General features: G+C 42.7%; 1 protein-coding gene across 13 annotated transcripts in view; it reads right to left on the bottom strand.

The window, feature by feature from the left end:
* The window catches only part of APBB2 (amyloid beta precursor protein binding family B member 2), a 370,851-nt gene that overhangs the window by 163,484 nt on the left and 181,738 nt on the right, over nucleotides 1–25,629 (bottom strand). For all 13 annotated transcript variants that reach the window (XM_047719169.1, XM_047719175.1, XM_047719167.1 and 10 more), the window contains one exon: nucleotides 12,367–13,182. In XM_047719169.1, the coding sequence (XP_047575125.1) occupies nucleotides 12,367–13,182 (816 nt within the window). The remainder of the gene's footprint in view (nucleotides 1–12,366; nucleotides 13,183–25,629) is intronic.

The raw sequence follows: 25,629 nt of genomic DNA on the forward strand, positions 1-25,629 counted from the left end.
TTTAAATTCAGGTAGAGGCAGACATTTTCCCAGAAATGAATGAGGCAAGCCTGTCACTTCAAGGAAAACAACTGACAGAATTTGTTGCCGACGATAAAATGCAAGCTTTCAAGCAAAAATTAGAATTTGGGAAAACTTGTATCTGCCACTGAGAACCTGAGAGCTTCCCAATAGTTACTGACTTTTCTGATGAGATAGGTGGTGAGATTAACAAAGGCAATGTTTCCCTACTGCATAATGAAACGTGTCCACGTTTGGAAGAACTTCACAACTCACCAAACCAATATTTTCCAGATACAAGTCCATGGTGGTCCACAATTACGTATGGGTGAAGCAGCCATTCAAAATGTCTGACATGCCAATGGATTTTAATACAACAAAGTTTACTATTGTGGTTTCAGATCCTGTGGTGTAACTAACCATTAAGAAACTCTCAATTACCTAGTTCTGGTGTAACATCAAAAAAGAATATTCACAATTCCCTGAAAAAGCTATTAAAATATTTGTCTCTTTTCCACCTTCATGTCTTTATGGGACTGACACTATTCTCTTCATCTACTTCAACCAAAACAATTTATGAAGACACAGTAAAGGGAGAATCAGATAAAAGAATCCAGCTGCCTTCAATTAAGCCATGAAGGAGATTTTCAAACAAATAAAACAATTTCACTCTTCTCACTAAACTGTTGTTGGCTTTGAAAAACACGTTTTTGTTTCACAAAACATGTCCTATTTTGTTAACATTACTGAGTTTCTTACTCTTTTTTAAATGGATAACTTCACAAAATAATCTCCAATTTTAATTTTTATTACAATAAATACTGATAAAAAAAAGATCTTTGGGTCTCTCGATAATTCTTGAAGACCTGAAGGGGTCCCCAAGACCAAAAAGTTTGAGGTCAATGCCTTAGAGTAATCTTTTGTTTTCTTCCAGTTTCTTTTTTTTTTTTTTCTCCTGTGTGCCCACCACTTCTTTACTTCTCTAAACCCCATTTATTTTTCAATTCTGTCCTTTTCTCCCAGTCAAGCAACGCCTTATCTGGACCTTTATGACCCTTATTTTGTTCTACATACTTGGCAAATATCTATCTGGTATCCCCTTCCTCCTGTAGCCTACGTTCTAGTGTTCCCACTCCAACTTTGGTCAAGCACGAAGTCCGCATCAGTATCAAATGCAAAGACCCCTAACAAATGTAGAATTTCCACAATTAAAAAATTTTCTTAGGGGCGCCTGAGTGGCTCAGTGGGTTAAGCCGCTGCCTTCGGCTCAGGTCATGGTCTCGGAGTCCTGGGATCGAGCCCCGCATCGGGCTCTCTGCTCAGCAGGGAGCCTGCTTCCTCCTCTCTCTGCCTGCCTCTCTGCCTGCTTGTGATCTCTCTGTCAAATAAATAAAATCTTTAAAAAAAAAAAATTTTTTTTTCTTAAAAAGAAATGCAGAATCTCAGGCCCCAGCCCCACTAAGTCAGAATCTGCATTTCAACAAGATTCCCAGGAGATTTTCCTGTATGTTCACATTTGAGAAGCAGGGGATTTATGCCTCTCCTTAATTGTTGTGACTTTCTTAGAAGGAATCTAGTACCTTTAATTCATTGAGCCGCTAATAAGGAGGGCACTGGTGATGAGTCGCAGATGTTGTACTGAAGTGTTGAATCACTATATTATCTATATTATACGCCGGGAACTAATATTATACTGTATGTGAACTAACTAGAATTCAAATAAAACTTTAAAAAAATTTACTTTGTATAATAATCATTCACTGAAACATACTTACCCATTGTATGAACTTGTTTCTGGGGATTAGCAAAACAACAAAAGCAAAACAGCCTATATCCCGAAGAAACTTTTCCACCTCACAGCAAAGATAGTAAGGCCGGTAATAATAACAGTAGCTAACATTTCAAAACATTCTTTCTGTGGGCCCAGCCCTGGGCTGAGGACTTCATGTAACAATCTTATAAGGTAGGACCTACTATATTATTACTTCCACTTTAGAGATAAGACATCTGGGGCTCAGAGGTTAAGAGAGTGTAAGCCAGCATGACCGCTGCTAATACCCAGGAAGGGACAAATGCCACAAGATGGGTAAAGAGATTTAAACAATCTTGAGGAAGAAGTGTGTGAGTTCTCAGAGGGAAAGATTACATCTCAATCTAGGATTCACCCAGAGCACTAGTTCAGTCCCTTGCACACTGAGGAACTCAGCAGGCATTCATCAGACTGAAACCATGTGAGTGGAGTGAGGGTGACCTATCAACCTTACCAAGAATATCTTAAAAATAAATTTTTATTTACAACTAAAATAATTTAATTTTTACTCTAGATTTTACCAATCCAACAGTCCTGAACTCCATTAGAGAGATAATAGACCTGAATTAAAAATGCTTTTCTCTGGTGTTCTATCATCCATACAGTCTGTTCTCTGACCCAGGGCTCTTGTCCCATAGCACACAGACGAAAGGTCATCAGGATGCAGAGGGACAAGACATGAACTAAAATGGTGAAAGCCACTTGGAAATCCCAAAAGAATCTGATGCTTGCTCTGGGTAAAGAAAGGAAGTCATGGAATGTCTCCCTTGTCCACAACGAGCAAGGGATGAAAGGAAATGCTGGTTAGCGGTTCCCCCCGACAGGGCACACAGCTGGAGCAGACAGAGAAAAGCGAAGCAGGAACTGGAGAGTCAGCCCGTTACCGAGCAGTGTACCTGCAGGCGTCCAGCACCAGGTGTCTTGCCCGCCCCAGTCCTCGAACTTCCCCGGCTGCACCTCCCATCAGTCCCTTTCCCAACGATTTGGAGTTGGGGTCCTCACCATCCTCTCATTTTCTGACAACTGCACATGGAGCCATGAGCACATTTCTTCTAGAACATTTCATGAAAAAGTTCTGTGGTTCTATTAACACTACTCTCATGACTAACAGAGATTAAATATGTTTTCATGCGCCGGCCATCTTGTAGACCTTGTATAACCCTCACATATAATATTTATATGAGAAAAAAGCGTCCTGGTAACAAAAAAACAACAGACCAAAACCAGTTTCCCAAACAAGCCATTTACAGGATGGATATCTCCTTTTACTATGTATATTCAGTTTTATATGAAGACTTCTTCAAATAACACTGAAGGAGAAAAATAATCAGCTAATCATGTTCCTGTGATACTGAGCAAGAGTCCTTTTGAGGATTAAATTCGATCATATTCAAGAGGAAATCTATGGAAAGCTAAACAAAAAGAAAAAAAATGAAAGTTCACACACAGTAAATACCATCTCCCCTCTTAGGTACGAAGAGGAATATTTTGGAGTTGAACTTATCCTGTTCTCTTTCTTTCTGACCATTCCACATGGAACGTTGACCATGTGTGATTTTTTTTTTTTTAAAGTAGGCTCCATGCCCAGTGTAGAGCCCAACATGGGGCTTGAATCGAGGACCCTGAGATGAAAACTTGAGCTGAGATCAAGAATCAGATGCTTAACCGAATGAGCCACTCAGGTGCCCCAACCATGTGTGATTTTCTACCAGTCAAAAGATTCGATTTTTCCAATGAAGTGTTTGAACATGAAGTTTTTATTTCACTGTTTGGCATCTAAGGTTTTTTTGTTTGTTTGTTTTTTAAAGATTTTATTTATTTATTTGACAGAGAGGGATCACAAGCAGGCAGAGAGGGTGGGGGGAAGCAGGCTCTCTGCTCGGCAGGGAGCCTGATGCGGGGCTCGATCCCAGGGCCCTGAGATCATGACCTGAGCCGAAGGCAGAGGCTTAATCCACTGAGCCACCCAGGTGCCCCTGGCATCTAAGGTTTTTAAGAGGGAAATGCAATATATAAATTATAAGGACAGCTGTTGACTACCTTCACATTTATGAAAGCTAACTGAGTACTTACCTGCATCAGACCTAAGGCACAAAATTTATGAACCACCCATGTTCTAGCTTTTGAAAAGCTAATGTTTCTCTTCCTCTCACCAGATTAATAGATGGAGAACACTGAGAAGTCATCTAAAGACATTTTGGAAAATTTCAAGCACATTTTGCTTAACAGTTCATATCATATTTGGTAATTCTAGTGGAAGGGCTGGGACTGACACTGGAATGGCTACGGCCCCAGCATGCTGCTCTTGCATGCGGCTGTAACAGGCAAGACCAACATTACATGAGTTACCTCTGCCATAATAGTTTCATGAAATACGGCTGAGTCCGCTGACACACAGAGCAGGCGTATACATATCTCTCTATGTATTTATTAATTTCAGATTTTTCTGTGAGGATAATGAATTTGGGCAGATAGTTCGTGATGAAATTTGACAACAATTCTTCAAGTCGCCAGTCGTCCTTTTGTCTCTGTGGGCCCAACTGAGTCACAATCCCAGCAGCTACATGCCCTCCGTCGAGGGCAGGAGAGGATCTACTGGCACCTCGGGGATCACCTCACTCAAGACAACTAGAGGAAGCCACCCCTTCTCTTTCTAAGTCACCACTCTGCTCACACAACTCTTTCCCAGAAACTTACCAAAACTAGAAAACAAAATTTTTCTTTTCTTTTCTTTTTTTTTTAAGATTTATTTATTTGATAGAGAGAGAGCATGAGCAGGAGGGTCAGAGGGAGAGGGAGAGGAAATTTCAAACAGACTCCATGCTGAGCGTGGAGCCTGATGTGGTGCTCATATCTCATGACACTGACTGAGATCACAACCTGGGCTGAAACCAACAATCAGATAATGAAACCAACAATCAGTTGACCACACCACCCAGGTGCCCCAGTTTTTTTCAAAATGCCAGTAAAGCAGAGAAGAGAGTGTGGGGGAGGGGGAATACAAATTAAACTTCATTGGTAATTAATTGAAAAGCAAAGAAGAAAAAAAGAGATTCTTTACTTTTTGACACCTCTAGGGGCAATGGCTTCCTCGGCTCTCCATCTGATGCCTATTTAGTCCCCAGCACAAGTAACCAAGTACCTGACTGTCCACATCCCTATCAACTGAAGTTCCCTCCTCTGAGCATCCTCTGTCCCACAGCCTTCTGGCCCCTCAGAGTCCCTCTTGGGTCCATGAGAATTGATCTGTTACCTTGTGCTCACTACCACACTGTTAGACTTTTGCTACCATTCATTTCATTGTATTTACCTTTTTGTTTCCTAAAGTATAATACTTTACTTTTTTTTTAAAGATTTTATTTATTTATTTGACAGAGAGAGATCACAAGCAGGCAGAGAGACAGGCAGAGAGAGAAAGAGGAGGAAGCAGGCTCCCCACTGAGCAGAGAGCCCGATGCGGGGCTCAATCCCAGAACCCTGGGATCATGACCTGAGCCGAAGGCAGAGGCTTTAACCCACTGAGCCAGCCACCCAGGCACCCCTAAAGTATAATACTTTATAGAGCAACCAAAAACCATTGTGAACATTTAAGGGAATACTTTTTTTTTTTTTTTTTTTGTCTAGAACTTTCCAAAACACTTAATTGAGCAAAATCATTTTCTTCCCTAAGTTCATGAAGTGAGATAAGAATTATTTTTACATCTCTTACCCCCAAGGTATGAAAATATAATTTGGAAATCATATCCTCTACCCCAGAACACAGTGTGTCCGAGCTATTCTAGAAACATCTCACATCTGTCTTCCTGAATTCCTCCTGTCACATCATGGAACTCAGCTGAGAAGACAAGACAGGAAGGCTAGTGAATCACCAAAGGGTATTTAAGAGATTAAAATTAATTCAGCAGGGCAAACCAGCTGAAAATGAGGCCTTTCTTATATACTGGAATTATTTTTCTAAGGGATCAGAGCTTCTAAAAAGCAATTTAAAAACCATTTGTAGTTGAAATTACCAGAAAACAACTGACAAAGAATGAACATTTAAATGAAGTTTTTGGAAGAGTTAATAGTATAAACTTATGCAACGTTCTAGCACTCTTTAGTTAGCCAAAGCCAGAAACAGGAAGAGCTGCCAATTATGTCAGCATAATTAGGTTTGTGCCTTGGCTTTTTCCCTCACCAACTATCCATCTTGCTGAAGAGGTCCACTTTGCTGGCCTTGGTACTGGAAACCAATCAACACATAACATCAAAGGAGTCAACTCTCAAGCAACACGGATCAATTTGCAACGCCAAGGTGAAGTGTAAAGGCCAATGTAATCCAAACGGTCCTTTTTCTTGGCACTGGCCTTTCTGACTTGCAGACCTATAAACTCAAATACGAGGAATGTTTGTGGCGGACTGAACAACCAGCCCCTATTCTCCATCGCTCCTAGGAGCCTGGAATAGAAATAGTCTTATCTAGTGCTCTTCACAATTATGGTTTACAACCCGTGCTTACTTTTTCTGTTTCTACAGAAAGAAGTCGAGAGTGACTTGACGAAGCAACCCTCAGAGACTATGCATGTTTCTCATCCAGCTCCAGCCACCCAACTAGCAATGAGGTAACATTTACACGGCCTTTTACTATGCACTACATACCCTCCAAAGAGGTTCGTATCCACACATAATGAAGACTTGGTTCCTGCTTTCATGGAGCTCTACACCTCAATGGAAAGTTTCAAGTAAGGCTGAGGTGAACATGATAAAAGAAATCTGAAAACATTTCTTTAGGATACAGAGAGAGGACTTCCAATAACTCCAAGGGTCTTGAAAGGTTTCACAGAGGAGATGCCATTTGAGCTGGAGCTCAATTGTTTATAAGCACAGAAAGATCAATTGTTTATAAGCACACAAAAAGTTTTCCATTTTCCAAACTCTCAAGGTAACTACCACACACACCGAGTTGAAGATTAATTCTCACATAGGCTCTGGAGGTCACAGATATATGTCTCAAGGCAATGGTGTGGCAGGAAAACACTGGATGCTGTTTTTGAATACACTGGTTCAAGTCCCACTGTGGCCACCTGAGTAGGAGAAAGTAGCACGAACGAGATTCCATGGACACACAATAGGTCCACAGAATTTTACTGTACCTTTCCTAGTAACCATTTTTTTCAGCCTCACCTATTACGAGGCAATTGTGTCAATTAAGTTATAAAATACATACCCAACATCAAAATCAGATGTTGAATGTGCTGGAACATCAAAGGATTGACTGAATACATCAGGGCCGCCGTTTGTAGATGGCCTCCAGTTTTATTCAGTCAATCATTATTTATTGACTAAGTTCACCTGCTGTATTTCAGGCATTGACAACACAAATACAAAGGTAAAGACCGACTGAAATACTCATCACACGCAGAATGAGTGTGTGCTCTTAGGATGCAGAAGGTCCTAACTAAAATCAAAGTCCAAAATAGAGGCAACTCATCATTAAGGAAGAAGCAAGCTTTTCCATCCCACTGCTGCAGCGATAATGGTGATCACTAATAATAAGAAGCACTAATACTTATTAAACTCATGCTATATGCCAGCCACCATTCTAAGAGCCCTCTGAAAATGCTCTCACTTACTCCTCACAGCTGACCTATGCCAGACCCTATTATTACGCCCATGTTACACATGAGAGGCTCTGTGAACTGCCTGCCTCTAACCGAGCTGAGATTCGAACTCAGGAAGTTGACTCTAGAACCCACGCTCTCAACGGTAAGTTCATGAAGCATTAGGGCCCAAAGCCACACCACCTAGATTTTGTTTTCTCTCTGTATATCCTGCCTTTGTGAATCTAATGTTGAACCTAATGTTGGCGTGGCTAGTCCCCAAGATCCACCCGCTTTCACACTCTGTATCTTTGATTCTATGAAGCCCCCAGTTAAACCTGAATTACCGGTTGGTACCAATGAGGCACTGAAACCTGTAGCCCGGTAGCATCAACATGTTGTATCTTTCAAAAGTTTTCACGCAACCAGCATAAACCAGCAGGAGACTACCGGAGAGAAGACACACAATCTGACCAACTCCTACTTCTCTGAGTCACCGTGCTCACCTGGGGCCAAGGAGGGAACCATATTTCAAGCAAAATGCTAACAGATCACAAGTTCTCACCTTCAAGCACCAAAACGGGATGAGACCCTTACTTTTAGAATCGGAGTCAAGGCTTTTTTCTTTTTTTTAAAGATTTTATTTATTATTTGACAGAGATCACAAGTAGGCAGAGAGGCAGGTAGAGAGAGTGGAGGAAGCAGGTTCCCCGCTGAGCAGAGAGCCCGACGCGGGGCTCAATCCCAGGACCCCGGGACCACGACCTGAGCCGAAGGCAGAGGCATTAACCCACTGAGCCACCCAGGAGCCCCCCCCTCTTCTTTTTTTAACTTTGGTAAACTCCTATGGAACTCAGTGATTTCACAGATGTTTTTCTTTTTCCTAACAGGCTCTTGTTTTCTCAGAGGGCAGATGACACAGGAGGAAAAGAGGGGCAACATATTGTACAGATGATTGATTGGGGCGGGGGTTGGGGGGAGTTACCAAAATGCTGGAGGGGGCAATTCAGAAAGAAAGAGAAATAGAAAGTAGTCAATCTCTGGGTTAGGCTGGGCATTTTATTTTATAGATAGCAGTCTAACTTGGAAAGGATGCCCCTAAGGTAGAATGAGTCTGTTCTATTTTTCTCGGCTCCCCAAAGCACAGTCTGCAATCCAAAGATAACTGAGCCATGATTTGGTCATAAAACACATGCCACTGTGTGTGATGAGTATTTACTTAAGACAAAGCAGATAAGCAAATATACACACTCAGCAATACAGACTGGTATGCATGTATTATGTGTTCTGGCGATACATACCAGGATCTTACAAAAATTTGCCTTATTTCTTCTTTTCTTTCAACAGTTAGTGCTTGTGTTTTTTATAGATATAAACATGTGTGTATTACATGAAATGTATAATAAACACTGACTTTACCATTGTTAAGTGAAACATACACAATTCATTTGAACTGCTTGTGATGTAAACATTAACGGTAGATTTCACTGGACAGACAAAATCAAAAGAAACACAAATGCTGGAAATTCATTGATTTTGTTTTTTTTTGTTGTTTTTTTGCTTTTTGTTTGTTTGTTTGTTTGTTTGTATTTGACAGAGAGAAACTAGGCAGAGAGGCAGGCAGAGAGAGAGGAGGAAGCAGGCTCCCCGCAGAGCAGAGAGCCAGATGCAGGGCTCGATCCCAGGACCCTGGGATCATGACCTGAGCTGAAAGCAGAGGTTTAACCCACTGAGCCACCCAGGTGCCCCTTTTTTGTTTTTTGTTTTTTTTTTATATTTTAGGAAATTCGTTGATTTTATTTTACTCACTAATTTATGGAGTGGGTATACCGAAACTTGGAAGTGTGATCATGAAGTAAAGTGGTTTCGTTTCAGTAGGAGTTCACAATTGGCTATGAGGAAATTCCCAGAGAATTCCCCAGAACTATTGATGCTAATATTTTGAGACCTTGAGCATGCTGAAGTAAGTGCAGAGATCCCAAAGTGACCATATGGTGAACAGCAGCAGAAGTTTGGGGATACTCGGGCGGCTCAGCTGGTTAAGCATCTGACTCTTTCTTTTTTTTTTTTTTTTTTAAAGATTTTATTTATTTATTTATTTGACAGAGAGAGATCACAAGTAGGCAGAGAGGCAGGCAGAGAGAGAGAGAGGAAGAAGCAGGCTCCCCACTGAGCAGAGAGCCCCATGCGGGGCCCGATCCCAGGACCCTGAGATCACGACCTGAGCCGAAGGCAGCGGCTTAACCCACTGAGCCACCCAGGTGCCCCAGCATCTGACTCTTGATTTCAGCTCAGGTCATGGTCTCAAGGTTGTGGGATCGAGCCCCATGTCCGGCTCCACATTTGGCGAGGAGTCTGCTTGGGATTCTCCTTTTCCATCTTCCTTTCCCCTCACCCACGTGCTTTCTCTCTCACTCTCTCTAAAATAAATAAATCTTTAAAAAAAAAAAATAAAAAAAAAATCGCACAGGTTTGGTTCTTGAGCATGTTTTTAAAAAACTCAGTCTCGCTGCTTTAGAGTCACATTTAACACATTCTTTTGGGCATATTTGATTCAAAATGTCTATCCTTAGCCACCCATGAAGGGATAGCACCATATTGTCAATCTTCCTTTAAAATGTGAAGGCCTTTATAACTGACTTTAAGAGAGGAAAATGAACATATTGTCTCCTTGCTTCGAGAAAGCTCTAGCTCAGTTCAGATCATGGGCCAAGCACCAGAGAAACCAACGGAAAGTGAGGCCAGGACACTGAGCGAAGGAGTGGTGAGCAGAGGAGACCCCAGGAAGGAGTCCTGGAGAGACTCAGAGTGGACCGAGCAGAGTGCACACGTTCAGCCTGAATTCCGGGCTCTCCACAGGCCCTTACGGACGCCCACACTCAACAAGAAAAGGGCCTGGGACAGAAATAATGCAAACACTCAGCAGTGAGGGAATCAGTAAATAAACCACAGGGCTCGAAAAGTGTGGACTAGCATGGCTATTGTTGAGGTAGAGAAACAGCATGTCTTCATACACGCTGCTCTACAAAACACATCCTTAAGAGGAAAAAGCCAACCAGTTGTAAAACCATCTGATGTAATATTTTCTTGTTTTAACTTTTAATTGTGGAGCATTTTAAAGATACAAAATTAGAACAGAATAATTAACCCTATGGACCCATCTTTAATAATTATCAGCTTTGGGGCAGTTTGGTTTCTTTTTTTTATCATCTCCACCTCAGTTATTTTGGAGAAAATCCCATACATGATATTATTTATATTAGTATATATTATATTACATTATATCTATTATTATATATGAGTACATAGCTCTAAAAGATAGGGACTCTTTAAAAAATAGCATCATCATAAAATGTGGGTAAATCTTAAAATTTATTATAAATGTGGGTATAGGCCTAAAATGTTCTCTGAAAGGAAATTAAAAAAAAAAAGAAGACGACGACAGTGGTCATCACTGGGGAAAGGGGCTAGCGGGAGGAACAGAGGAGACTTTACTGTACATTTAATAGCACGCAGTGAAATTTGAAATTTGCCTACAACGGCCAGCACCATGCCTGGGAGAGCAACGGGAAGGCTGTCAGGACAGGAAGGAGACAAGGAGGTCTTGGTGGTGCTGCTGAAAACAGCAGAGAAGTTTGGCTGGGAGATACTCAAGAAGTCCTTGATGTGAATTCCAACACTGGCAGGTGACAGCATCCATCAGCGATAGGATGATACTTCCCAGTGCGTAAAGTGTAATAGCTATGAACTCAGGAATATTACTAAACATAATTATGCTCCCAGCAGCGTGCAGCTCTAGACATTCAGGAGACGAAATGGACTCATCTCAACCTCCCTACTACCATATCCGGCTATGGTGGGCTGATGATGAAATCCATCATCTGAAGAACCGCAATTTTAAAGGGGACTTCAAAAACACTTAAAAAAAAACAAACAAACAAGTCAATGTCTTCACTTTCTCCTTCTCTTTTCCTTATCTGGAGTCCCTGTCATTTCTCTGCCTTGTAGGTTGCAGAAATGTTCTTTCCTTCCGTGGTGGTATGATCTGTTACATTGACAGCCCATGAAGAGAGCCTTGGAACCTAGAGGGTAGGTGCCAGGTTACTGGGTTACGTTAGAGAAATAAGCCTTGGTGAGTGCTTGTTTACGCTGAATTTAGATACGACAAAGTGCACTACGTGTTTTAATCTATCAGCAGTATACTGGGGGAGCAGTGAAAAGAGGCAATTGAAAGGAGCTGGCTGTTAGAATCTGTTCGTTTCTGTCCCAGCTGTGACTCCTCCGACAAACCCGAAGATGCTATCGATACAGACAAAGGTCAAGAAAGTCTGGTCTCAATTAGACTTGTTAAAATCCTGAGCTTCTGAATATATTAGAGAAGAAACTCCACTTTCTTACTTTCAAAAATCACTTGAACAAGGCTAATGAAATGTTCCCCCATAAAGGTCAAAGGGAAATATCTATAATGAGCAGAAATTTAAATTTTGTAAACTTCTAACTTTTCATTAGTGTGAGCATAAATACGTTCCTAGAACTTTTAAAATAGTTGGTTCTTTTAATCAAGATATATGCTGTCCCCTGCAACTGTATCTCTTCTATTACTTTGCTTCACAAAACCCAGGATTTCTAGATAGTATACTGAAGTAGTTCACCTAAACACTGGTGGTGTCATTTCCAAACAGGTGACATTCTACTATACTTAACACCACGGCAACATTTCTTTCACAAAAATGCTTACCAGGACAAGCAACCGATGTAGGAACCAAAAAGAAACGACTGAGAAATCTAACAGTATTTTCCACACAAGCTGCCTAATTTTACCCCAATAGGCTTGAGTTCTCTGTCCCCAAATGGACTTTTTTTTTTTTTTTTTTTGGTCGGACTAGAGATTAACCCCATCCATAACAGAACACACCAAAAGGAAGTGCCACTGTGAGTCTACTCCCCTTCCCGGGGCGGGGGGCAGGGGGTGGGTACCTGTTTCATCCGGGGAACTGGGGGAGGCGCTGTCCTGGGACAGTGTTGTCCAGCTGGACTCCTCATCACTCGGTGCCAGGTTCTGGATCCGGTGTAGGGCACAATCGGTCTTGGCCCCCGTTTTCGGATGATCCTTCTTGGTCTCTGGGCTGGAGGACACTGTGGCCGCCGGACCATCTTCAGGGCTGAACTGGGCCTTGTTTGGTTTCTGCGGCAGTGCCTCGCCGTTCCCAATGATGGTGGAGGCCGGGCCCTCGCCCGGCTGCGACTTCTCTTCCACAGCCCCGTGCTGATTGCCCACGCTCTGCTCTAGGTCTCTGGTTGACGTTTCCAGGTCTGCATAGTAATTTAGGAAGCTCTTGGTTCTCCTGGATTGCGAGGGTAAAATTTCACAGCCTGAGGAATCACGCGGGTGGGGCTCTTTGCCCTCTAACTTCTCAGAAGTTATGTTGATGACTGCAGTGGGGCTGACGTTTTTGTTGGGGTCCTGCTGTCCTTGTTCTGCAGCCTTTCGGAGCTGGTTCTCCCCATTTTTCACCAGCTTGATGTTGGCGGAGCCATTTCCCAGCAGGGGCTGTGCGGCTGGATCGGAGAGGCCCATCGCCACCTGGATATTAGTTAGTGCATATTTTTTCCTGCATTTGGGGGGCGTGCTGTTCTTGGTTTCGGTGTGTTTTATCTCGGCATTCAACAGTTCATTGTGGGAGGAACGGAGATGAAGGGTATTTGGTGGTGTGGCCGGGCTGTTGCGATTCGTGATGTCCGTGGCTCCGCTGCTGGCCATAAACACAGCCACAGTGTCTACACCTGAGTCAGCTGGAAAGAAAAAGAAACTCGTCAGTAGCTGCCTGACATGAGTGAACTGCTTAGCCTACGGTGAGCCAACATTTTTATACAAAAAACTGAAAGAGTTAATGCTTCCGTTGTATACATTCTTATAGAATTGACCCATTTTCCTCTTTGTTTCCCCTGCTCACTCAAAAATTAAATAGGAACAAATAAAAGGCTTAATGTGGGTACACAAAAGCCAATTTTTAGAAAAGCTAAAAGGTCTTCTAAGGGTCCAAAGTTTATTTAGACTCTCCCTTTTGTAGTCATATAAAAGCATTTTCTTCTGGTCATTGTTCACAGCCTTGAAAATCACCCCCTTTCTAAACATTCACACCACATTTCTATTCTGTAGTTCCTTTGGGCAACAAAAAAGTTGCTCAAAAATCATCTGGGGCTCCAGCTTTCTTAGTTAACCTGAAAGGTCACTGTTCACTGATGCACCATACAGCCAAGGTAATTTTTCTCAACCACGTTTAGAAATTGTGTTCCGAATGCCTGGAAAAGTCAAATCTCCACTGGAGTTTGCTAATATCTTTGTGAATATTTCTGACCTGGGCTTAGTATTTGTACGAAAGAGACATTCTGGAGAAATAGCTCAGTTACTGGAGAACGTACACGCATACAAAACTATTTCTAATAATGCAGCCTTGAGCCCTAGGCTACTGCCAGGTTAGAGCCCCCAAAGGAGTCTGAACATGTTCCATTGAATTACAATACAGACTCAGCTGTTCGCAGTCCCCATGTGCCCTTGCAGGACTCCAAGGAAACCACCTGACAATTGCATTTATCTCAAATATTGCTCATACCATCAGTGATTTATTCCATATGTCTCTTGCTAGGAAGAAAGAAAGGTTTCTCAGACTAGAAGGGAATAAAATTCATCAACAAGAATTCCTAAGGTTTCACATTTCTCAGTCTGTGAAGAATGACCCCTTTCTTATCTGATCCTCTGCCCTCCACAGAGGCCTCAGTGAGTTTACACCGGCAAATGAACCAAAGCACAGCTCCCAACATTCCTAAAATTGTATTGTGACAACTCCCTCTTCCACTCCCCAGGCAAAACAGGGACCTCTCCAGAAGAGAAAGGTAAGAATATTCCTCCATTTGGGAGCTTAGAGGTACTCCTTTCTATCATCAAATACTCAGGATCGCCTACTTTAGGAAAGAGTCACCCACTCATCTGGGAGTCCATGTGCTTCTGGAAAGGTAGGCAACATAATGCTGTAAGCAGGGCCCACATTCATAAATGCAATGACGGTGTGGCCCACAGAGACAGTTAAGGGCTGTAAACCAAGTGGTTAAACTTCAGACTCCATTTATTTATCAGGATTCCTGCTTACCCAGCAATGTAACTAACCACCTGGGGTTCATTTTATAGGAAGAGAGAATCTAGTTTGTTGCTCCCTTTTAAACAATGCTCTGATGACTACATATTTTACAAATTACACTGTTTTAACTATTACTACCACTTCTGTGTATTACAGATTAGAATTCACCCTCAATCAAGAGCAGCACTTGATAGGAAAGGGCTCACTTTGAAGCCACAGAATTTTCCCCGAGACACGTATCTGTAACATGGGCACACAAGAGAAAACTCTTAGGTATTCAGAATGATATTACTATAAGAAAGTAGGAAATCTTTGGCTTTTTTAAAGACCTGGCAAAAAAAATCTTCTATCAGGCTATTTTAGGATGTTAGGTACTATATTCTAGCAATGTTATTAGAGAAAAAGTTTTATTTACTTTGCTCATAACCATAAACATTTTCAGAAAGAATACCATCAAAATTTCTAGGTGATTAAATAGCTTTTATATCCTGGGTGTGACAGATTAAAAAAACTTTTAGCCATGTTCTTCTAGATCCCACCGTCCTCCCTATGCCCTTTGTCACTCTCCTGTGAGCTAGAAATCACAAAGGGGAGGTTTGGGCAGGTTACATTAGAACAACAGGACCATCCTGTACAAAACAGCTCTGTCTGTGCTGCTTTTGTAGATCAAAGCCTGAGCACAGTTTGAGTGTGTTTTCGATATTAAACGATGATATCACCTGGGAGCAAAATCAAAGGTTCACATCTAGAACTAAGGCAGCCAAGTTAATGCTATGAAGTATACAGTTGTCTCTGGGAGTTAACTATCAGCTAAGCGGTCATCTGGGGTCAAAAGAAGTAGGCAAAAGTTAGCAAATTCTTAGAAAGATGAAGGCTTCAAAGGAGGAGGCCCCTGAAAGTGGGAGGCAGTGCCCAGGAGGGTAAGAACAAAGAACTCAGGGCCAGGGAGACAGGCTAGTTACTAGCTGAGTGATCTAGGACACCTGACCTTCAGTGTTCTTGTCTGAAAAATGGGGCATTTTTGTTGCCAGGATTGTTCTGAGGATTAAAATGAGAAATGCAGGCCCGAGGATTTAGTATAGTAATAACCATAATGTGTCAACAAACCGCACCCCTTTAATCCAAGGGACAGAGCACAGGGCTGCCTACCAGGAGCCCCAAATTTACCACCTGATTAGCTCCAAGTGATAGAAACAGTCCTGTTGTACCGACAGAGAAAGCAAACAGACCAACGGGATGGGATAAAGACGTTGGGTCCAGAAGAGTTTAATAATAGGAAAAAAAATTCCTCAGTGTAGATGTAGGTGGTTTTTTGTTTCTTTTTTAATGCAAAGAAAATCTTACAATGTCTCTTTAAATCTTCCATTGAGCTGTTTTCTTTGGAGCCCAAAAGCTTAAGAATAAGTCCAAAGTCCAAAGTCCAAATTTATAACAGAAAAGTTAGTTAAACTGTCCATTTCTTTCCTGTAAAATCAGGATAGTAACAGTATCTTCACCTCACTGAGTTTTGTTGAGAACTAAGAGAGATGGCTGTCAGCATTTAACCCAGGGCCTGGCATACCGTTAGGGATTCATATTATTTTACGGTTCCCTCTTTCCTCACGCGCTTCTGTCTCTGCTCGCCATACCGCAGGCCACCATATGTACTGAGCACTTTCTTCTTCCCAGGCACCGTGGTGGGAGTAGGGAAACCGAGACACACAAGATCCCACCTGCTAAGTGCTTTCAGCCTTGCTAAAGACAAACACACAATAATGTGATAAAAATCAACCAGGATGGGAGCTGGGGAGGTAGAAGGGAGTGAGTGGTCTTCCCACCTCAATCTGGAGAGGATCTGAAGGTAAGAGAGGCCGGATCCACATTTGAGGAGTCTTCGCAAATCAAAACGCAAAAGGAGATGCGGTAAAGGGGAGAAGAGTCAGGCAGAGTCCTACAAGACATGCTCCAAGGGACTGGACTTGACCCTGAGGCAGAGAAGATCAAGTACTTCAACAGAATGAAGAATGAAGGAGGCTGAAGAGAAAGAAACAGAGAGAGAAGGTGAGGGAGAAAGAGAAAGAGAGCGAGGGAGAGGGAGAGGATGTGTGGATGTGTGTGTGTGTGTGTGTGTGTGTGCTGTCTTCCTTTATGTAGCAGAGGGAAAGGGCAACTTTCCTCCAGCATGTTCTCCAAGATGACTCTGGTGAAAAGGTATTAAAGAAGCAATGGAAATGAGGCAATTAAAACACCAGAAGTCATCAGGGAGAGAGGAGAATGACGTAGACAGAGGGTGCCTCCCTAACCAAACAGGCAGGCTAGTCCCATCTTCATGGTCTCCCATTTGGCACTAGGGTCTGACTCTGACATTTATCAAAGGGAAGCCAAACACACGCAAGGAGACCATCTGGAAAGCTACGGTCAATAGTCCTATCAAGACAGTAGGGAAAGAACAAGGTGGGTATGGGAGACTTAAGTACGGGGAACAGGGCGGGGGGCGGAGGGGGGAGTCCTTCCCTCTCAACTGCCATCATACTGAGTCTAGGCATTCACCTCTTGACCAGGGCAAGAAGACCAGGCCTCCATGAAGCAGCAATGGCTGATGATAAGAACATGGGCGGCTTCCGCCCCTCACAGCTTCGGGAGAAGGGCAGAGGTGGGCAGAGTGACCTTCAAGAACTTCACTAAAGAACAAAAGGGCAGCTGAGAGCAGCCCATGATTTGGGGTTATAGGAAGGCATTTTTCTTTTTTTAAAGATTAAGAGTCTTTGTGATGTGTTATTGCTTATAAAGCAGAAACACAGAGGGCGACAGAGAAGGGATAAACGGAAACATGAAAGAGGGACAGACGAAGAAGGGAGAATCCAGGTGATGAGATGAGGGACCACAGCAGATACGAGAGAGCCAGCCTTGTCCAAGACAAGGGACACTTCTTCAGGAGGGAAGGGAGGAGAGGGAGGAAGGGTGGAGAGAGTGACACCAAGTCTAGGAAAAGCAGAACTGACAGCCTTCATTTTCTCTGTGAAAGGAAAGTCTTGCCCCAAGGGAAGCAGGCTAGGGGAACAGGAGGAGAGGAACAAAAGTCCAGAAATAGTCACATGGGAGAAACATAGAGTTGGAAACTTCTTCTAAAAGAAATGTGAAGTTTGATGGCGTAAGAACAGACACACAGATGAATGGAACGGACCAGAGAGCCCAGAAATAAACTCATGCATGTATGTCCAATTAACTTATGACAAAGGAGCCAAGAGTATACAACTGAGAAAGGACAGTCTCTTCACTAAAGGGTGCTGGGAAAAAGGGACAGCCACACGCAAAAGAATGAAAGTGGGCCCGGCCCTTAACCCCCACACAAACATTAACTCAAAATGGATTAAAGACTTGAACATAAGACTTGAAACCGTTAAGTTTCTAGAAGAAAACACAGGCAGTAAACCCCCTGACATGGGTTTTGGCAATAGTTTTTTGGATTTGACACCAAAAGTAAAGGCAACAAAAGCAAAAATAAACAAGCAGGACTGCATCTACCCAAAAAATCTGCACAACAAAGGAAACCATCCACACAATGAAAAGGCAACCCACTGAATGGGAGGGGGAAACACATAGTCACAGAGGCGGACAGGATTACGGTGGCGGGTGGGGGGACAGACAAGGAATGCATTCTGGGTATGGCCTGGAGAGGACAGGGAATGGAGCCAGGAAGGGGACGGAGAGCTGGGAAGAAAAGGCCAAGGGATCTGAGGACTCCACAAGGTCAAGAAACAGGTGTCATAGGAACAAGGATAGGTTTTCAACCCCAGCAGCATGCATCCCTTGGGGAGCTTTTTTAAAAAAGCACAGAAGGCTAAGGCCCACTCCTAAAGACACCCTAAAGAGTCTGATTCAATCAGCCTGGGGCCAGGGCCCGTCAGGGTGATTGCAATGTGTGGCCAAGGTCGAAAACCACTAGAACCAGATAATGATTTCAGAAGCACTTGGAACGCTCTGATCATGCGTGTCCCCCTTCCTTGTCTTTGCACACCTTCTCCGCATCCTTCCCTCCTATCTAGCAAGTTTCTATTTTACCCTTAAGATTCAAGGTAAGTATCACCTAGTTGTGAACTGTCTTCTTGTCCCTCCAGGCAGATTCCAGGGCTCCTTCTATACTCCCAAACCTTCCTACACTCATCTCTATGACAGCAACATCCCCATTGTGTTATTTTTGCCCTGTTGGAGTTTCCCATTAGACTCTGACCTCCAGTGACCAGAACAGGAGCACAGCATACAGTAGGTACTCCATGCATGTCTGTAGAATAAATCATTGACTACAATGGGACACACACACAAAAAAAGTGTTTCGTTAACATCTCAAGAAATGTTTATATTAAAAGTCTAGCTTTTCTCAAGCTTTTATCCCATGTAGCATCCGAGCAAGATTTAAAATAAAATCTTTCAAGATACTATCCAGACTGATTTCTTTTGCTCCTTGGTCTTGGCTCAAGAACATTCTTGTTCAATTCTGCCATAACTCCCTGAAGAAGAAAAGGCTATTTCGAGTCAAAAGTACACGTGCTGTGACCCAGAACAGACTGGTATACTTCTCTATCAGACCTGATTTCTCATCAGCTGTCATCCTACCAGCTCCAAGTTTTCCAAGCTCTGCAATGAACAGCTCTGGTGCACACGGCACAATGCTCCGGTCACTGCCGTGCTCCCCAGCACCCAATTCCAGGCCTTCCTCTGTTCCCTTCCTTCCTCATATTTACCACCAGCATCATTAGTAACAATAAACAGAAGAGAATCATATATGATGAGAAAGAGCAATACAACAATAATATAAAAACTAACAATTCTGGAGAAAAACTAATTCTCTGTCGCTACAAAAATGAAAGGACGACTATCTTTCTCTTCTGCCCAAGGACCAGTCCCCCTCACCCAACTTTTGCTTTCACTCTTCTCCATGGAAGACAGTTTAGCCTGCTTTCCCCAATACTAGTACTATATGGAGGCCCAGACGTTGGGGCATTCAAGCCACTTCCACTTATCTTTGCCTCCCATGATCTTACTATAGATTTGAGATCAAAGACCACTTGGTCTAATACTCCCTATAAATTAGGGGGATGGAGTTAAATCCACTGACACGTGGGCTAGACCCGAAGCGAGAACTCATGGCATTGCCTCCCTACATTTCCCGGACCAGAAGCATAGGGATAGCCCTTCATCAGTTTCTTATCCTACTGAATACTCTCAGTTTTCTTTGAAGTGTTCCTCTAGCAAATCGCATTTCCCCCTTCTACCTCCTCCCCGCCTGCTTTCAGGCCTGCGTCACTTATCAGTTTCTTTCTAAATCCGCAAGCATAACAGCTCTGTGGCCTAGCCTATCGCGTGTTGCCCTGTATCATTCTGAAAACAAACTGATCATGGAGCTCTCCTGCTTAAAACCATCTATTTGTTCAAAAGCTCACTCTACAACCACTTCAAATTCCCCTACGCTGGTCTCAGTGGACCCTTCTAGTCACATCCCCCATCATTGCACCCTGCTCCACCCCGCAACCCCGACCCTGTTCTCTACAAGGCGGCCACAATCAACCTACCTGACAATGCCAAGCCCCTTCTCAACTCTTTCCCCTTGCACAAGGAGTTTGTTTCCTCTGCCTAGGAATGTCCTTTGCCCTCATCTCCCCTACCCCCCAACCCTATATACCCCACCTGAAAACGCCTATGAATCCTTTAAAACCCCATCCCTTTAGCCTTCCTCTGACTCCTATACACAACGATGCTGCTAGGTATGTAGCAGGCTAGGTATGTAGCAGGCTGTTCCCATCAGCACTTCCAGGCACGGAGACATCTATCTCCCCTTCTAAATTGTAAGTTCCTTGAGGGCAGTGACTGTTCTATTCATTTTTTAGGACAGTTTTATCAAGATATAATTTACATATCATACAGCTCACTTTTAAAAGTGTACGGTTTGGGGGTGTTTAGCATATTCTCAGAATTGTCCATCCATTACTAGGGTCTAATGGCAGAGTGCAATTATCACCCCAAGAAGAAACCCTCCGCTCATCAGCAGTCACCCTCTGTTCCTCCCATGCCCAAGCTCCTGGCAACCACTAACCTACCTTCCGTCCTTACGGAGTGCCCATTCTAGACATTTCACGTAAATACAACCACCACAGGACATGTGATCTTTTGTGACTGGCTTTCCTCACTTAGTGGATCATCAGGGTTCATCCTTCTTGTCGTATATATCAGTACTTCATTCCTTTTTGTGGCCAAATCATATCCCATGGTATCGACAGATCACATTTTATTTAAGTGTTCATCAGTTCATGAACATTTGGAATGTTTCCATGTTTTAGCTATTATAAACCATGCTGCTATGAATATTCACATACAAGGCTTTGTATGAACGTATGTTTTCAATTCTCGTGGGTGTAACCCAGGAGCGGAATTGCTAATTATATACATAATTAATATATAATAATATATATCATATGTATATAATATATATTTGGTTATATAATGAAATACATACAGTTATATGTATTTATATAGTTACATAATATTATACATAAAGTTATATAATTAAATACATATGACCTTTCGAGGACCTGCAAGTGGTTTTACAAGGCAGGGGCACCATTTTACATTCCCACCAGCAATGGATGAAGGTTCTAATTTCTCCACATCCTCCCCAACACTTGTTGTGTCTTTTTTATGCTAGCCATCCAAGGAGGTATGAAGTGACATCTTGTTGTCATTTCGATTTGCCTTTCCCTTTCATTTTTATATTCCCAGAGTTTCCAGGGTCTTTCAACACAGCCTGGCATAGAAGAGTACTCAATAAATGTTTGATTCATTAATCCATCCACTCATTCATTAACTAAATAACCATCAAGCATCTGCTATGTGCTAGCTGCTCTTCTCAAGGCCAAGAATATGACAGTACACAAAATAAGCGAAATGAATGAGGAATGGGTAACCAAATGCTGGTGACCCCGAGAGTCTTTAGTACAGAGGGGGTTCTGCTCTTGGATTTCTGGTGGTGAGATGGGCCCCCAAGACTTGGCCATTACCTCTACAGCTGCTCGTCATGCTGTTATCAAGCCCCAACATCAATGCAGGAAGATCGATTTCTATTGCAGAGATGGATATAAGTTGAGAGTGTCACAAGAGCTAGTATTACTACAACCATCGCTCTCCTGCATGCCCATAGGGAAACATCTGTTATAGCCCGGCATGCGTTTCCTCTTTAACCAGTAACAGCCCCACAATTTTTCTTGGGGAATCAACCTTTCTACACTTTCATTCCTCCATTCAACAGATTCTCTGGTGCATGGCCATGCAAAAGCCTTCTAACTGCTGAGGTTATAGCAGTGGGCAAAACTGACAAAAGAAAAACACCTACTCGTGTGCAGCTTACGTTCTCGGGGTTCAGCCCATGTGTTTCAGGCAGAGATGACACTGCCCCTTGCTTTGTGGAGGACAGGGCCCAGGCCCAGCCAGTCAGAATAGCAAATCCCCATGGCTGTGGTGACCGGCTCAAGGAAAAGCAGGTGACCCACACAAAGCCAGTCCTAAGACTGTTGGCGGAACGATCAGAAAAGGGGTGCTCTCTTTTCTCTTGTTCTTGAACTAGAAGATCCTAGAACTTGGAAGGGTCACCATGAAGAGGCAACTAACATTAGCAAGGACCAATGAGCAAGTAGATCTATGAGACAGAGAGGGAGGAAGAAAAACTCTAATGATGTTGTTGGAATCCCTAAAACAAGCCACACCTGAAACAGGATACCCCTAGGCTTCTTGGCTGTTAAAGTCAACTGATTTTTTGTGTGGGCTTAAACCACTTTAAACTGAGTCTTCTCCTTCCAGCAATTGAAAAAAAAAAAGTCTTTGTTAATAACTGGAGTATTTTTTGTGAGGCCTAAACAAGATGAAGTAAGCCAGGGTTACTTAAAGTCCATGACTAACCAGGCTTTCCAGACACCCAGAGTTGCAAAGATCCCAGCACGGAGACAGAATCCCGTAATTCGGATGACATCCTAATAGAAACCCACGCTGGAACCCGTAGTTAAACCTGCCCCCTCGGTTTCTCTTTTCTGAGACCTCTAGGCATCTGTCAAAGGAAAATTTTTGTCATGAATGACAGAAAACTCTTCTCTCTATACCCTGCTGCTCTCCATGTGCTCCAGTGACACGTTGACAAAATCGGAAATTGACAAATGGCCCAGGGAAACTCCAGGTTTGCCCTGCTCGTTGGTGAAACTTGACAGTTTCTTCATTTTCAGTTCTCTGCTACACAGTTTTATTTCCACTGAGGAGTTAACAGCCCAACTTCTACCCTGAGGAATGTTGCCTTTTGAACTAGACCTCAAAGTATGAAGGAAATGAAATAACTCAGATTTTTTTTTCTTTTAGGAAGGAGAGGCAAAAGAAGGCTGGTTTCCTGAAATTACTCATGAAAGTAAACTCTCAATGTGACAAAAATGATAAGAACTTCCCTCTGAACAAAAGAGGCAAAGGTTATGGGTCACTGAGGCGGAGAGATCACAGCATTAGAACCTTGGAAGTTTCTTTTTTTTTTTTTTAAAGATTTATTTATTTATTTTGGAGAGAGAGAAAGAGATAAAGAGAGAGTGTGCTTGTGACAGGGGTGGCGTGGGGTGTAGAGGCAGAGGGAGAGACAGGGAAGAATCCTCAAACACACTCGCTACTGAGCACAGAGCTCGCCATGGGGCTTGATCCCAGGACCCTGAGATCATGACCTGAGCCGAAACCAAGAACTAGACACTCATCCAACTGAGCCACCCTGGTGCCCCTAACCTTGGTTAGTTTCTAAAGCCAAAGGAGCAGCTTCACACAGCTGAGTCACAGGGCAACTTCTCCAGGCTTTAGGGGACAAGGGTGATTTCAACAGCTAGGTGTCACCCACCTAAGGGTTTCCCCATGCCCACTGAACTTAAGTGCCTGAGGACTGGCTTTTTAATCATCCCAAGGGGAGGTGAGGAGACACGACAGAGATGTACCAGATACTTTTCTTCAAGATACTCAGTCAGAGGGGCAGCTGGGTGGCTCAGTCAGAAAAGCGTCTGCCTTCGGCTCAGGTCGTGATCCCAGGGTGCTGGATCGAGCCCCGCATGAGGCTCCTTGCTCAGTCAGAAGTCTGCTTCCCCCTCTCCCTCTGCGACTCCCCCTGCTTGTGCTCACTTGCTCTCTGTCTCTCTCTCTCTGTCAAATAAATAAATAAAATCTTTAAAAAAAAAGAAGAAGAAGAAGAAGAAAGGAACAGTTATTAAAGAAACTCGCCATGGTTCAAGTAGGCAGAATCTTAAGAGAAAAAGGCATTTGGGATGAGGAAAGAGGGACCCTGAAAAAGCACAGCTGAGCTGGGTCTTGAAGGGTAGGCTAGAGTCCACCGGTGGGCCAGGATGAGAAAGGCATGCCAGGTGAGGAAGCCTGGCATCCCCAAATCCCCTGTGGCAAATGGGAAGATAAGCTGTTTTGGAAACCCAAGTCGGAATTTGTATATCCAAATAAGAATAAAGACCTTCAAAGCTTGGGACAGTATATGCTTATTCCAAGGATGTTTTCTGTGCTCAATTTCTAAGCCATTTTCATTGTTTGGAAGAGCCTTAATGTCTTTGGAAGATTAATGTATGTTTTAAAGACAGCTTTAGACTTTTATGAACAAGTCTGATGAATACAGTCAAATGATCAAGCTTGAGATACCGGTTTAGTGAGAAAAAGCGGGTGAGCAATCAAGTAATGACACAGGTTGTCTTGAGTAACTGAGAAGTGGGCCTCACATCAATTCCAACAGGGAATCTAAAAGAATGACAGAATCCTTGAAACAGAGTAACTGCCAGACTATGCCACGGGCTGAGAGACCTGCTTGGAAGGGACTCCTGAGTTGAACCTGAAAGGTTCAAGAGGCATCTTCCAGGCGGATAATGGTATATGTTCTGGGGTATGTTTGCTTTTTAAAAGGCTCCCTCTAGTCACAGCTCCCAGGAGTCGAGAAGGGGGACAGAGGCTACCTGACCTTAGTTATTGGTCCCCACTCTGCTGCACTAGCTGTCACCTGAATTTTCAAGTAAAAAATGATTGGAATATACACTCTACTGAATTAAGAATACTGCTTTCCTTGTTAAATGTGTCACATCCTAGACTAATATATGATAGTAGTAACTGTCATTGGAAAACCCTGCTGGATAACAGTGTCATTATCTCTCATATACCTACCAGCAAATAAAAGCAACTTGAGTACCATTAGGAAGAAGGAATACATTAGCATAATACAATATAAGTGACAGCAAGAAACTCCTAGAAGCTATTTGATCAGTTCACTTCCATGGAGAGGAAAACACATTTTACATACTTGCCAGCTTTGTTCTTACAGTTTCTATACAGAGCTGATCTTGCCATGTATTAAAAAATTTTAAATGCTAAAGAGTTCCTAAAAGGAATCATTCGCAACAATTTAAACTGCGTTTTTTAAAAGGACACACATCTTTGCCTTGATTTACCAAAATTAATAGGCCTGTTCAAATATGTATTTGCGAAGAAAATCTATTGCCTGCCCCTAAATTATCACAGGGTGATGAGAGGCCTCTGAGAATCAGCTCTAAGTTCCTAATTTTCCTGTGTGAGTTTAGGTTTGTCACATTGTTATTGGCTGTTTTGAATAAAAAAGGTATTACCTGTGGTTCATATATCTCTACTGAGCTTAGTGTTTATTCTATTATGTTTTATTTAGTTTTCTGTTGAAACAGAACATGAAGTATTACATAAAGGAGAAAACAGCCTGGACGTACTTCCGGAGTTTAAAGACAGAACTAAGAGATTTTAATACCTATTTGTCCATGGCTTAAATCTACTTACGTAAAAACTCAGAATTTGCTTTGTGGTTTATACGCTAACAAAATATGGATTCCCCCAGACTCCTCTTTGATTTGCAGTCCTATCCTGTGTTTAATTCAAAATGTTACTGCAATTACTTCTTCCTCGTTATATTACTGTGAGGCAAAGAAGTAAATCCCACACCACATCGTGTATGGTCTAGCATCCATCCTGACACAAAGAGAGGGATGTAAAATAAAATTAAGGTGGTTTCCTTAAGGCCTAAACTTAATCAGCACTAGATCCGGGA

The sequence above is a fragment of the Lutra lutra genome, chromosome 2 (genome assembly GCF_902655055.1).
Source record: "Lutra lutra chromosome 2, mLutLut1.2, whole genome shotgun sequence".
NCBI lineage: Eukaryota > Metazoa > Chordata > Mammalia > Carnivora > Mustelidae > Lutra > Lutra lutra.